The 12,282-nt window shown below is 39.2% G+C and overlaps 1 protein-coding gene across 4 annotated transcripts in view; it reads right to left on the bottom strand.

The window, feature by feature from the left end:
• Positions 1–1,372: 1,372 nt before the first annotated feature.
• The window catches only part of ESYT3 (extended synaptotagmin 3), a 55,578-nt gene continuing 44,668 nt past the window's right edge, over positions 1,373–12,282 (bottom strand). For 3 of the 4 annotated variants that reach the window (XM_086362367.1, XM_086362294.1, XM_086362318.1), the window contains 6 exons: positions 10,692–11,149; positions 9,912–10,010; positions 9,280–9,411; positions 4,025–4,130; positions 3,145–3,194; positions 1,373–2,815 (listed from right to left, as the gene is read on the bottom strand). In XM_086362367.1, coding sequence (XP_086218493.1) covers positions 2,779–2,815; positions 3,145–3,194; positions 4,025–4,130; positions 9,280–9,411; positions 9,912–10,010; positions 10,692–11,149 — 882 coding nt within the window. In that variant the 3' untranslated portion in view covers positions 1,373–2,778. The remainder of the gene's footprint in view (positions 2,816–3,144; positions 3,195–4,024; positions 4,131–9,279; positions 9,412–9,911; positions 10,011–10,691; positions 11,150–12,282) is intronic. The other variant, XR_015149138.1, reaches the window with a different exon arrangement.

Here is a 12,282-nt window from a genome sequence, read left to right as displayed (position 1 = left end):
CCCCGTCCCTGGGATTCTCCAGGCAAGAACACTGGAGTGGGTTGCCATTTCCTTCTCCAATGCACGAAAGTGAAAAGTGAAAGTGAAGTCACTCAGTCGTGACCAACTCCTAGCGACCCCATGGACTGCAGCCTACCAGGCTCCTCTGTCCATGGGATTTTCCAGGCAAGAGTACTGGAGTGGGGTGCAAAACTCCTTAGCTTCTTAAATAAGGACTTGAATACTTTTAACATTCCTCTGAACCAGCTTCAAGGCTCTTAGATGTCAGTCCTAGCCCAGTTTTGCAGACATTTTAGGTTGCTTGCTTCCTTGTTTAAAACAGTCAAGACTTATTTAGGTTTACCTTACTCTCTGTTGTTTTCCACAAGCCATTCCTGCTTTATGTTACATTTTGTTTCTTGCTGAAATACATCCAGTGGCCATTTTTCAATTTGGTATTCCCATGTGCTTCATACTAAAAAAAAATTTTTTTTTTTTTTGCCTGTGAGCTTTCTTTTAGTGGGAATATCTGCTGTGGTGGTTCCACGTGTGTCCTAGATGGGAATCACAACCCTAGGGGCAATTTTGTGGTTGCCCCAGTCAGGGCTTGACATGGTTCCAGGTTCTAAACCCATCTTCACATTAGTTTTGAGGTTTCCAAACTAAATCAGTTGTGTGTAACTTCAGACTCCATGTTCCCGATAGGAGAGAGTAGTTGATTATTTCCACCCATTGCTGACAACCAGTTCCTTGTCCTCATTCTCAGCCAAGGTGTTTTGTGAGGACAAAACTTTCCAGGCTCCACATCCCTTACATAGTAGCTTTACCTTTTATCCGGTGTGCTAAAATTCTGGTTCTCTTCAAAACACCCTCTTCAGTTCCTATATGCTACTTTAGATTTTCTCTTTGAACTATCATTGGAACTTAACCTGTGTTACTTTTTAGTCATTCATGTTTAAAATCATGCTTAAAATTTATGGTTTAATTAGGTTTTCTGTGTGTTTGGACTAGAGGAAGGATAGGTTTTCACTTGTCTGTGTTGTCTGCCATTTTGCTCAAGTAGTTGCTTTAGGGTTGCTAATATTCAGGAAATGATATATGATACATTCCATTTATTCCTCTGGTACTTTATTGTTTCAAGGAACTTGTCTGTTTAGTGAACATTACAATGCTGCTGTGAGGTAGATAGGACAGGCATCAATTGTCCTATTTTATAATGAGAACTTGTCACTCAAAACAGCAAAAACAAATTTTATTACACATCTGCCATGTACTTAGCATGGATGTACTAAGTCTTGTACTTAGTCTTGGATGATGGGGGTAAAAATTCAAGTAACTTGAGGTTAATTAGAAAGTAAACAGAAGCATCAAATACCAAACACAATACAGATAGTTTCTTAGCATATGACTTTAGTAGATATTTAATAAACATTTTTAAAAATTAAAGGCAGGGAATTTTTAAAATGAAAAATGTAGAATGTTGATAGTAGATGCTGTAGGTTGGGGGAGAGGTCCTTTCAGTGTGCACTGGCTCAATAGAGGAGCTAGGTTTGACACAGGCCTCTAAGAGGTGAGTAGGATTAGTAAGCAGAGGATATATTTGGATAGTTCTGGAACAGAGCATCTGCACATGAATAAGGCAGCCAAAAACTGGAGACCTGATTGTTTTCAGTCTAAAATACAAGGAGTGGGCTTGAATTTTGTAGAAAACAGGAAAGAGATCATTTATAAGTGAGAGTAACCTGACAGAAACTTTGTTTTAAGATGTTACCATTCTTTAGAAAAGCGGCAGTGAGAGCAGTGGTGGGAGAGGAAGCAAGGGCAGGGGTGCTGCCTGAGCGGACAGGTGACAAGAAGACTTGACAGCAGCTCTAGGAACACGAGAAATGACAAGAATATTTGGTTTTATAAAGTCTGAAATGCAAAAGAGGCACTTGTTTAAATATACAGTTTACATAATTGGTTTTTAATGTTGTGTAGGTGAATCAGCCCTCAGAAAAGTGGAACAGAATTCCCAAACCTATCTAAGAGAGATACAGAAAGCCCCTGTTCTCACTGGCACTCCAGTCTCCAGTGCTCTGCTATGGGAGTGCAGACAGGCCTGGGCTTGAAACTCTGTTTGCATTTTCTTAATAGAAATAATGCCACATGCTGGAGTTTGATTCCAGGCTATCCCACACTGAAGTACTTAACTCAAGGTATATAGGTATATCACTAACATGGTTGTCATCAGGAAAGTATGTTTTAGTTTCACAGTAGATACAGGAACAAACCTCCAGAGAAGTACCAAAGGTGGCAGCCAGTAGAGCTTAGGTAGAGTTAGCTCTCAGAACTTTTGGGTGGGTCACTTTTTAGTCCCATAAAAAAACCTTCCTCCCTGCGTCAGTCCCTGCCCAGGAGTACTGACAGCTGCTCCACAAACGGACCTCCCTCATCTTCTGTGTCTAAGACAGGACACTTGGTGTAGACATTCATGCACGTCCTAAGTCAGTGAAAATTCACCACTGAGGTTCTGATCATTTGTTAGGCACAAATACCCCACTTCTTTTTGGATTTAAACAATTAAACCCAACCAAGAAAGAGTAGTTCTTGCTTTTACATGTGTTTACCGCTGCATAATACTATCCAGTCATGCAGTTATACTGCACACAAGAATGTGTGTATGTGTATATATACACATATGTATGTGTATATATATATACACCCACACATATGTGTATTTTCAAATTGCTATTGTGATTTAAATTATAAAATATACATATGTACATATTTAAAAAATAAAGATGTTGTTGTTCATCATCAACTTCTAGGCTGTCCATCTGGAGTCAGCTCATACCTGTAAGACAGTTGGATTTGGACTTGTGTTAGTATTGGCGAGTGTGGTGTAGCAATATCAGGACAAGTGGCCTAGTCTGTCCTACTTGGGCCTATGGGACCAGCAGAACTCATCTCTGTAAGTTGACCAGCCAGGGTTAAGACTAGAGCTTACAGCGGTTCTTTAGATAAGTGAAGTCTGTAAGCATTAAAGCCTTAAGTAAAAGTGATAAGGTCCCCCTCCTTGATAAGATATTGAAGAGGGAAGAACTTTGAAAAGAGAATATAGGCAACCACCTGAAATAAATTGAGTAGCAGATTTAATGTGATAAAATGAAACCACTCACTTACCACTGTGAGAAGCCCTTAATCAGATCTTCTTTTGATAAGTCAATCAGTACCTAAACAAGCACAAATTATCAGTTCTTGTCCTCAAAACTGCATTAAATGGAAACATATTGGGATAAATGAAACTGATCCTAAAAAAGGCCTCCTTGAGTTTTGAGCAATAGTTCTTTTTCCTTTGACTTTCAATATATAGAACCTCTCCAGAAGGACAGTACTGACACCAACCTCAGTGTCCTAGGAAAAGGTGAACTGCTATTTGCAGTTGTACCTCAGGAATTTACTTAACGAATGTTTTAGAGAAAACAGCTTGCCTTTACTTACAAACTGATCCAGAATTTTAAGCAAGACACTATAGTTTTCTCAACAATAAAAATGGGAATATCATCACCTACTTCACAGAGTGGGCTTTAAAGAATGAGCATAAGATAATGTTTAAAATACAACAACTACAGAGTATACAAATACCATTCTTTTTTCTCTCTCCTTCCTGAGGATTATATTTCCTTTACTTCTAACTTTAAGTTAAAATAACATTCACCACAAAAGTCTTGACATAATGAGAAGATCCAAGCTTCACACAATGCTGTACTTGTGAAAACAATACTTAATATCATAGTAGAGGTTCAAATACTTTTGTAGTGATGAACTTGGATGTTCTTGAGTTTCTTAAAATAGGGTTTATTAATTTATATACTTTAGTTTTAAGAGTATTTTTTAAAAGGCACAAAACAAAAAACCTCCCAGTGAGGCTGTATCTTCCTTAAAGTCAGTTCTGATAACAAACTGATGATCGCATCAAAATTTCAGCAAGGATGTGTTCCACCTGTGAACTCCAGGTAGCCACCAGGAGGGAAAGAGTACCAAGATCCCCTTTTGTACTTACCTTTCCCAGTTCCTTCCTTCTGTGTGAACCAAGTGGTCTACTGTTTTTCACTGCGACATCTAGTGACCTCTTCTGTACTTCATCCATGGAAACAAAAAATTCAAATCTGTAAGGAGCAGAAAGTCAGAAATGAGATTTATATATTTTAATTATTTTCATTGAAAATCTCTAGTGTTTCATCCATTTTCCTACCTTTAAAACAGAAGATACAGACTGTCTACTGTTCTAGATACTATAAAGAATCTAGAGCAGTATTAGGTTACAGCAATTACTTGCTGCATCATTATCATAGATAATCACTGACCTGTTACAAAACCTGGAAGTGTCAAGAGGCCATTTACCCCTCTTGAGAACTTCTTTGGACTACTGTGCTTTGGGGTTGCTTCTTTCTTTCTCTGACTCTACTCTGGTTGTCACTCTGTTCAGCTGTCCCTTCTCTCTCTGAACTCTGCCTGCTCATAGTACCACCTCAATCCCTTTTTGTTTTTTTCTGACCAACTAAGGGCTAGGATGCTGAATAATTAGTTTTGCTGAAATTGCATGGAAAAAAAGTGTCCTTTTCCCACTTGTGCCTGTGGAGTAAGGCAGAGGAATCTTAGTATACAAGCTTTGTCACATACTCACAAGAGGCCTCTGGACTCCTTCAGGATTTAAAAAAAAAAAAATCTTTAAATTTTTTTAAATTGAGTGAAGATTCTTTAAATTCAATAGTGCTTTACACTTTTCAGAAGTTTGACATGCATGATTTAATGTAATCCTATAATATCTCTTAATTTTTTAAATTGAGATATGACATAGCATTATTAGTTTTATGTGTCTAATAATGATGTGATTTGTATGTTATAAAATGATCAGTCTAAGTAACATCTATCACTACATATAGTTACAAAAAATTTTTTTTCTTGTGATGAGAACTTTTAAGATCCATTCTCCTCGCTACTTTCAAATATGTAATACAGTATTATTAACTATAGTCACCATGCTATACATTATATCCCCATGAATTACTCACTTAATAGCTGGAAATTAGTACCTATTGACCCCTGTCACCTATTTCACACACACCCTAATCCCCACCTCTGGCAACCACCAATCTCTATATCTGTGAGCTTGGGTTTTTTTGTTTGGTTGGTTTTTTGGTATTTTTAGGTTCCACATATAAGTGAGATCATAAGTAATTATCTTTTTCTAACTTATTTAACTTAGTAGAATGCCCTCAAGGTCTATCCATGTTGAAAATGGCAAGACTTCTTTTTTTATGGAGTCGTGAAGAGTCAGACATGACTGAGCGACTTCACTTTCACTTTTCACTTTCATGCATTGGAGAAGGAAATGGCAACCCACTCCAGTGTTCTTGCCTGGAGAATCCCAGGGACAGGGAAGCCTGGTGGGCTGCCGTCTATGAGGTCGCACAGAGTCGGACACGACTGAAGTGACTTAGCAGTAGCAGGTTGTTTCCATGTCTTGGCTATTGTAAGTAATGCCACAGTGAATACAGGTGTGCATATATCATTTTGAATTACCGTTGTTTTAATAAATACACAGAAGTAGAATTGCCTGGAAGTATGGTAGTACTATTTTTTTTTATTTTTTTTGAGGACCCTCCATACTGTTTTCCATAGCTGCCCCAATTTACATTCCCACCAACAGTGCCCAAGGGTTCCCTTTTCTCCATATCCTTACCAACACTTGTTATTTTTTATAATAACCATTTTCACAGATATGAGGTGATATCTCATTGTGGTTTTGATTTGCATTTCCCTAATGACTAATGATGTTGAGTATCTTTTCATGTACCTACTAACCATCCATATTTCTTCAGAAAAATGTCTATTCAGAGCCTTGGCTCATTTTTTAATCAGATTTTTTTTTGCTGTAGAGTTCTGTGAGTTTTAATATAGATTTTGGATATTAACTGCTTACCATATATGATCTACAAGATTTTTTCCGATTTGGTAGGTTGTCTTTTTGTTGGTTTCCTTTGCTGTGTAGAAGCATTTTAATGTGGTCTCAAGTTGCCTCACTTGTTTAGTTTTGCTTTAGTTGCCTTTGGTTTTGGTGTCTAATCCAAAAAATCATCACCAAGACTGATGTCAGTGAGTTTAACTCACCTAAGTTTTCTTCTAAGAGTTTCATAGTTTCAGCTCTTACATTCAAGTCTGTAGTCCATTTGAGTTAATTTTTGTGTACAGTGTAGGATAGTGGTTGAATTTTACTCATTTGCATGTGGCTGTCCAGTTTTCCCAACACTACTTGTTGAAGAGACTGTGCTTCCCCTGTTATACATTCTTGTCTCCTTTGTCATAAGTTAATTGGCCATATATGTGTGGGTTTATTTCTGGGCTCTCTATTCTGTACCATTGATGTCTCTTTATGCCAGTACCATACTGTTTTGATTATTATAACTTTGTAATATAGTTTGATGCCTGGAGACATCAGGGAGTATGATGCCTCCAGCTTAGTTCACCTTTCTCAAAATTGCTTTGACTCTTTTGTGGTTCTATGCAAATTTTAGGATTTTCTATTTCTGTGAAAAATGCCATTAGAAGTTTGATTGCATTGAATCTATAGATTGCTTTGTATAGTATGGACATTTTAACATTATTCTTCCAATTCATAAGCATAATGTATCTTTCCGTTTGTGTTGTCTTTGATTTCTTCCATCAGTGTCTTAGTTTTCAGAGTACAGGGTCTCTTACCTCCTTGATTAGATTTACTCCTAGATATTTTATTCTTTTTGGTGCAGTTGTAAATGGTTTCCTTAATTTCTCTGATACTTTGTTGTTAGTGTATAGAAATGCAGTGGATTTCTGTTTATTAGGTTTGTATCCTGCAGTTTTACTGAATTCATTATAATAGATTTCTGGTGGCATCTTTAGGATTTTCTTTATAAAGCACCATGTCATCTTCAAACAGTGACGGTTTTTTTTTTTCTTCTTCTTGTCTGATTGCTATGGCTAGACTTTCCAATACTGTGTTGAATAAACCTGGTGAGAGTACTGGTCTTGTAAAGTGGGTCTGCAAGTGTTTCCTCATCTATATTTTGGAAGAGTTTGGGAAGGAATAGTATTAATTCTTCGAATATTTGGTAGAGTTCACTAGTGAAGCTGTGTGGTCCCTGGACCTGTTTGTTGGGTGATTTTTGATTACTGATTTAAACTTCTTCCTAGTAATCAGTCTGTTTACATTTTCTGTTTCTTCATTATTCACTCTTGGTAAGTTTTCTTTCTAGGAATTTATCTTTTCCTTCTAGGTTATCTAATTTGTTTGATATATAACTATTCATAGTCTCTTATGATCCTTTGTATTTCTGTGGTATCAATTTTACAGCTTCTGTTTACTCTTTTTTGTCCTCTTTTTTTTTCCCTTGGTGAGTCTAGCTAAAGATTTATCAATTTTGATTTTCTTTTCAAAGCTCTAAGTTTCATTGATTTTTTTTTTCTACTGTTTTTTTAGTCTCTATTTCCACTCTGAAGTTTATTTCCTTCCTTGTGTTAACTTCAGACTTTGTTTATTCTTCTTCTTGTTCCTTGAGATGTAAGGTTAGGTGGTTTGAGATTTTTCTTGTTTATGATATATGCATTTACTGTTATGAAGTTTCCTTTTAGAACTGTTTTTGCTACATCCCATAAGTTATGTTATGTTAAATTTCCATTTTCTTTGAACATATCTTATTTGTCTTGATTTCTTAACATGATTTTAGTCTTCTTAAATTTAACACTTGTTTGTGGCAGCCTAGTATATAATGTATCCTGGAGAATGTTCTGTGTGCACTTGAGACTGTGTATTCTGCTGCTTCTGGATGGACTCTTCTATGTATTAGACCAGTTCATCTGGTCTAGCAAGTCATATACAGCTAATGTTTCCTTATTGAATTTATCAGATGATCTATCCTTTGATGAAAGTAGGGTACTAAAGCAGCCTCCTTCAATTCTGAATGATGAGTTTCCCCAGTAGAGTGTTTTTGGTTGGAAGCATTTTTCTTTCAGCACTTTGAATATTTTGTGCCACTCCATTCTGGCCTGCAAAGTTTCTGCTGATAGTCTTATGTTGGGGGCTGGGGTCGGGGGGGGGGGGGTGGGCTCCCTTATAATGTAATTACTTGTTTTTCTCTCGCTGTTTTTAAGATTCTCTTATCTTTAACTTTAGATATTTTAATTATAATGTATATGGTGTCAATCATGTACTCAACAAGAGACCCCTGAACTCTTTACTTCTAGGTTTACATTTAAGATCAAGGTTGCCAAGTCTGCCTTGTAGATAATCCAGGCATATCTTGCTGTTAAAATTTTGAGAGAGAATTACTAACAGATTAGGTTTGTCACAAAAGTCAACCTCCTGTGTTCCCACATAGCAATTTTGACATCCTTTTATGTCAGAGCTCCCTTTGAAGGCAATATGTTTCACTTGTGTGACTGCAGAATATAGGATGGTGCCTAATATTAATAGAAAGTGTTCAATAAATATTGAACGAATTAATTCTCTCTCCCCACATTCTTTCTTGATATCAATGAACTAAAAATATAGCTTTTGAAGGAACATATTAGTCTTTAGACATGACCCATAAAAGAACTCAGTACAACTCTTTTTAAAATGAGTAGTTATTGATCAAGATAAGCGGAAACAAACATCATTAGGTAATTCATCCTAGGCTGGCTAGCAATGTCTTCTCTTAGGATCCCACAGCAAAAACAAGCAAGTACCTTGTGATCAACTTGAAATCAAGAATAAGAATATTAAAGATAAGACTTACCACCACAGACTCATCAAAAGCAAGAAATGTGATTAGACTCTGTCTACTAATTTTGTCCCCAAGGACATGGGTGGACACACTGGGGGAGGGTATCTGTTCCACCTATGCTTGTTACAGGAGTGAAGACAGGCCAAAGAGCTTGGAACTTTGGAGGAAATTTTAGGTCCTTAGGTTCAAGGTATGTTTATTTATGTTTGAAAACAAACATCTGACTAGATTCAAATCTTTTTGCTGCCAAAGGGGATTCGTTTAAAGAGAAAGAGTGTGGAACATTTCATAATCAGGAACGCTTTGGTCCACACAGGCAAGAAAAATGGGTAACTTTTGCTAAACTTCTCTGGCAGTCCTTTTCTCCCACAAAATGTAGAAGCTTCATGACTGTGTTGGTGTCCTGTTCAACCCCAGCCCTTCCCAGCATCTGGCAGTTGCCAGGCACACAGGAGGTACTCAGCAAATACTCACGTGGCTGAGACACTCTAAGCAGGCCACCTGGGCCACTTACGTCTCATCAAACCGGGGCTCCAGGGTCTTCCGCTTCACTGAGGTCTTCTTACGACTTGCCCACCTCCTTTCTGGCAACAAGTAGACTCGGACGTAGGGATCAGCTCCACTGCTGGTACAGGGCGTCAGGTTTCTGATTTGGTTTCAAACACATTAAAGAAAAAGGCCCCTCATTTTGAAATACTGAAAGTACTCATTTGGAGAAAGCAGTACTAGCCATACAGCTTTAGATAGCCTTGGGGATAAAAATGCCCTGTAATCTAGACCAAAAAAATCAAAAGTCTGCAGAATTTGGAGGACAAAACATCAGATGCGTGGTTTTAAAAACATGTGTTTTTATGAAGTTTGGGGTAGAGCCAAGTACTTTTCCATGTAAAGGAAGTTGAAGATGCTTGAGAAAATGTCCTGGCTCCAGGGCACCCCAGACAGCTTTGCAGCAGATGTGTCTGAGCAACACCCTTGATTCTGGAGCCTGTCAGCTCCATCGAGGATCCTGTTAGAGCATTCGAACCTCATTCCTTCCAAGTGTCTACCTTGGGGCTGCCTGCCCCTGCCATTGCTCCAAGTGCCCCCACTGATTTCTGGTCACCTGATGCTCCCAAGGGATCTCTCCTGGTCCTAGCGCCTCTTTACCTGCAGCCGTTGATGAGCACGCTGAGGCAGCGCCGCAGACACACATAGCGCACCGTGAGCTGAATCTCACCCAGCCCCCGATGCCCAAGCTCCCCGCCTCTGTAAAGAAAGGGCTTGTCATTTCTCTTGCCATTACGGGTGCTGGCCTCTCCCCCCACCCCCAAGAAGCATGTCAGTTAACAGATTAGTTCTCAGTAAGGTTCCTTTTAGTTGGAATTACTTCCTATCCCGCATTCATCTATAATTATCCTACTTCACTGTAGGGAGAGCATGGTACCATAGGAAGAACTCTCTAGCAACATCTCCCTTTATACTATGATTTCTTGTGGAACCTTGGGCAAGTTACTCAACCTTTATAATAGTAAGTTCTGTCTTTTAGGGTTACTGTGAAGATCCAGTTGCTAAGCCCAGAGTCAACACTTAATAAATAGCAGCCATTGATTATGTAATTCCACATTCTTGGCTTTCCATATCATCTCAGTATAAATAACTCTTTAGGATCCAAGGTATGTTTTTGCTGTAAGGAACCTTACCAACAAAAGCCCAGCACTGTTTTATAGTTGGTATATTGCTAGAGCCCCACCAGAGTTTTGGGCACATCCACACGTGCTTTCTCTCCCCACATGCTGTGTTCTTTCTATCCCACCATGCCCCCTTATGAAACCATTTTATGAAAAACCAGGACTTGCATAGAAAAGTAAGTTCATATCTACTTTTCCATCCAGGGAGGTATTTTTCATGCAGGTCATTTTAGAAAATATTAAGCAGAGAGGTGCATACTCAATGTTGAGGCTGATATCTGTCAGGTCAAAGCAGGAAGAGGCCAGGGAGTTGAGCGAGGACATGCTGGGAGCCAGCCCTTTGGGTGGCCATGCGAATGGGGAGGCAGGGCATTTCATGGGTCTGGGTGACTTGATGGGCCCCGGAGAGTGGGGGCCTGGCACAGCCAGGTAGATAGTGGCCAGACTCTTCTTCCCCATGGGTGCACTGTCCTTGCCTTTGGGCTCTGGGCCCGTCTCTTCAAGCATGGGCTTGGTGGCAGTGATGGTGGCAGAAGTGGTGTTCTTGGTGGCTCGCTTGATCTCAGAAGCAGGGTCTGGATCTGTAAGGCCCTCTCCCTGGGGTGGGGCTCTAGGGTCTTGGTTGGCGGTGACCTTCTTAATGAACAGAGGGCCTTTCTTTAGGGCTTCAGGTCCTGTGTATGGACTTCCCAGCTCCCGTTCTTCCAAGTGCAGGAACTGTAAGCAGATGACAGGGTTGTTTATGGACTGGCACACCACTTGCACTTTCTCCCCGTCTGCTCTCACCTTCACCCCTGGGAAATGGTTCCTTCTCTTCTGGAAGGAACAGTTTCCTCAAAACTCCGTTCCTTCCTGACTGCCCAATCCAGTGGATTTTTACTCCCAGACCTATCTTCTTAACCTCTCTGCCTCTGGCTCCCTCTGACCAAACATTCTCAATGCCTTTCTTGCTGCCTCAGTAACTGTCATGAAGACTCAGTTGTGACTCCCTTTTCTCTATACTAGTTCTGGTTGCTGGAGACCTGACCCATTTACCTTAGCCTTCCTGTATATCACCAGCTGCCTTCTGGATGTGATAATTTCTAACCACCACCTTATTCACCATTGCTTTCTATCCAGTGTTTTCTATCCAGATACAATCATGTGCTCCCGAAGTTTCAAACCTCAGCCATTGTTTCTCCTTCTCCTTTTCCCATCAATCATTAAGACTCTTCCCAGGAATTTCCATTTCCAGCAATATGGTGATCAAAATATTCTGTAAAACCTCTTGTTAGAAATGCTCAATAAAATGAAACAAACATATTTCTAAATGCATAGCCAAATTCACAAGAAAGTAAGGGAAATCCCTAGGTTTAAAAAAAAAAAAAAAGGCAAAAAAAAGAAAACTGAAAAAAGGTTAACTTTCCCAGGGTTATTTATCAACCTTAGAATCCAAGGGGTTTGGAGATGAGGTCTTGGGTCATTGTAGGACCTAGGAAGGTGGGATATGTTTAGTGAAAAAGTAGTCTAGGATAAACATTTCACTCACCAGCAAAGACTGATGACAAGAAATATATCTCAGCCTGGACTATGGCTAGTGGGAAATAAAAGTATTTCCTGAGAATATGGTACTGTATAGGTTTGTCTCCTATGAATTTTGGATTCATATTTATACAACCTGTGGAGTCACGAAACCCAAAGTTTGAAAATTAATATAAAAATGGACTCAGGTTTATAATGTTCCTGAGGTGCCTGGCTGCAGCCAAAGCAGAACTTCCTCGGAAGCGAACAACCTCACTTCAAGTCACAAAGGTAACACTGAACACATGTCTGCAACCCCAGTTACCAAGTGTAGAAATGAGTCACTGTGA

The sequence above is a fragment of the Bos grunniens genome, chromosome 1 (assembly GCF_055505025.1).
Source record: "Bos grunniens cultivar Pamir isolate PY7600 chromosome 1, Bosgru_T2T1.0, whole genome shotgun sequence".
NCBI lineage: Eukaryota > Metazoa > Chordata > Mammalia > Artiodactyla > Bovidae > Bos > Bos grunniens.
Note: the sequence above shows the minus strand (reverse complement) of the source record. Positions and strands in the feature narration are given on the sequence as shown.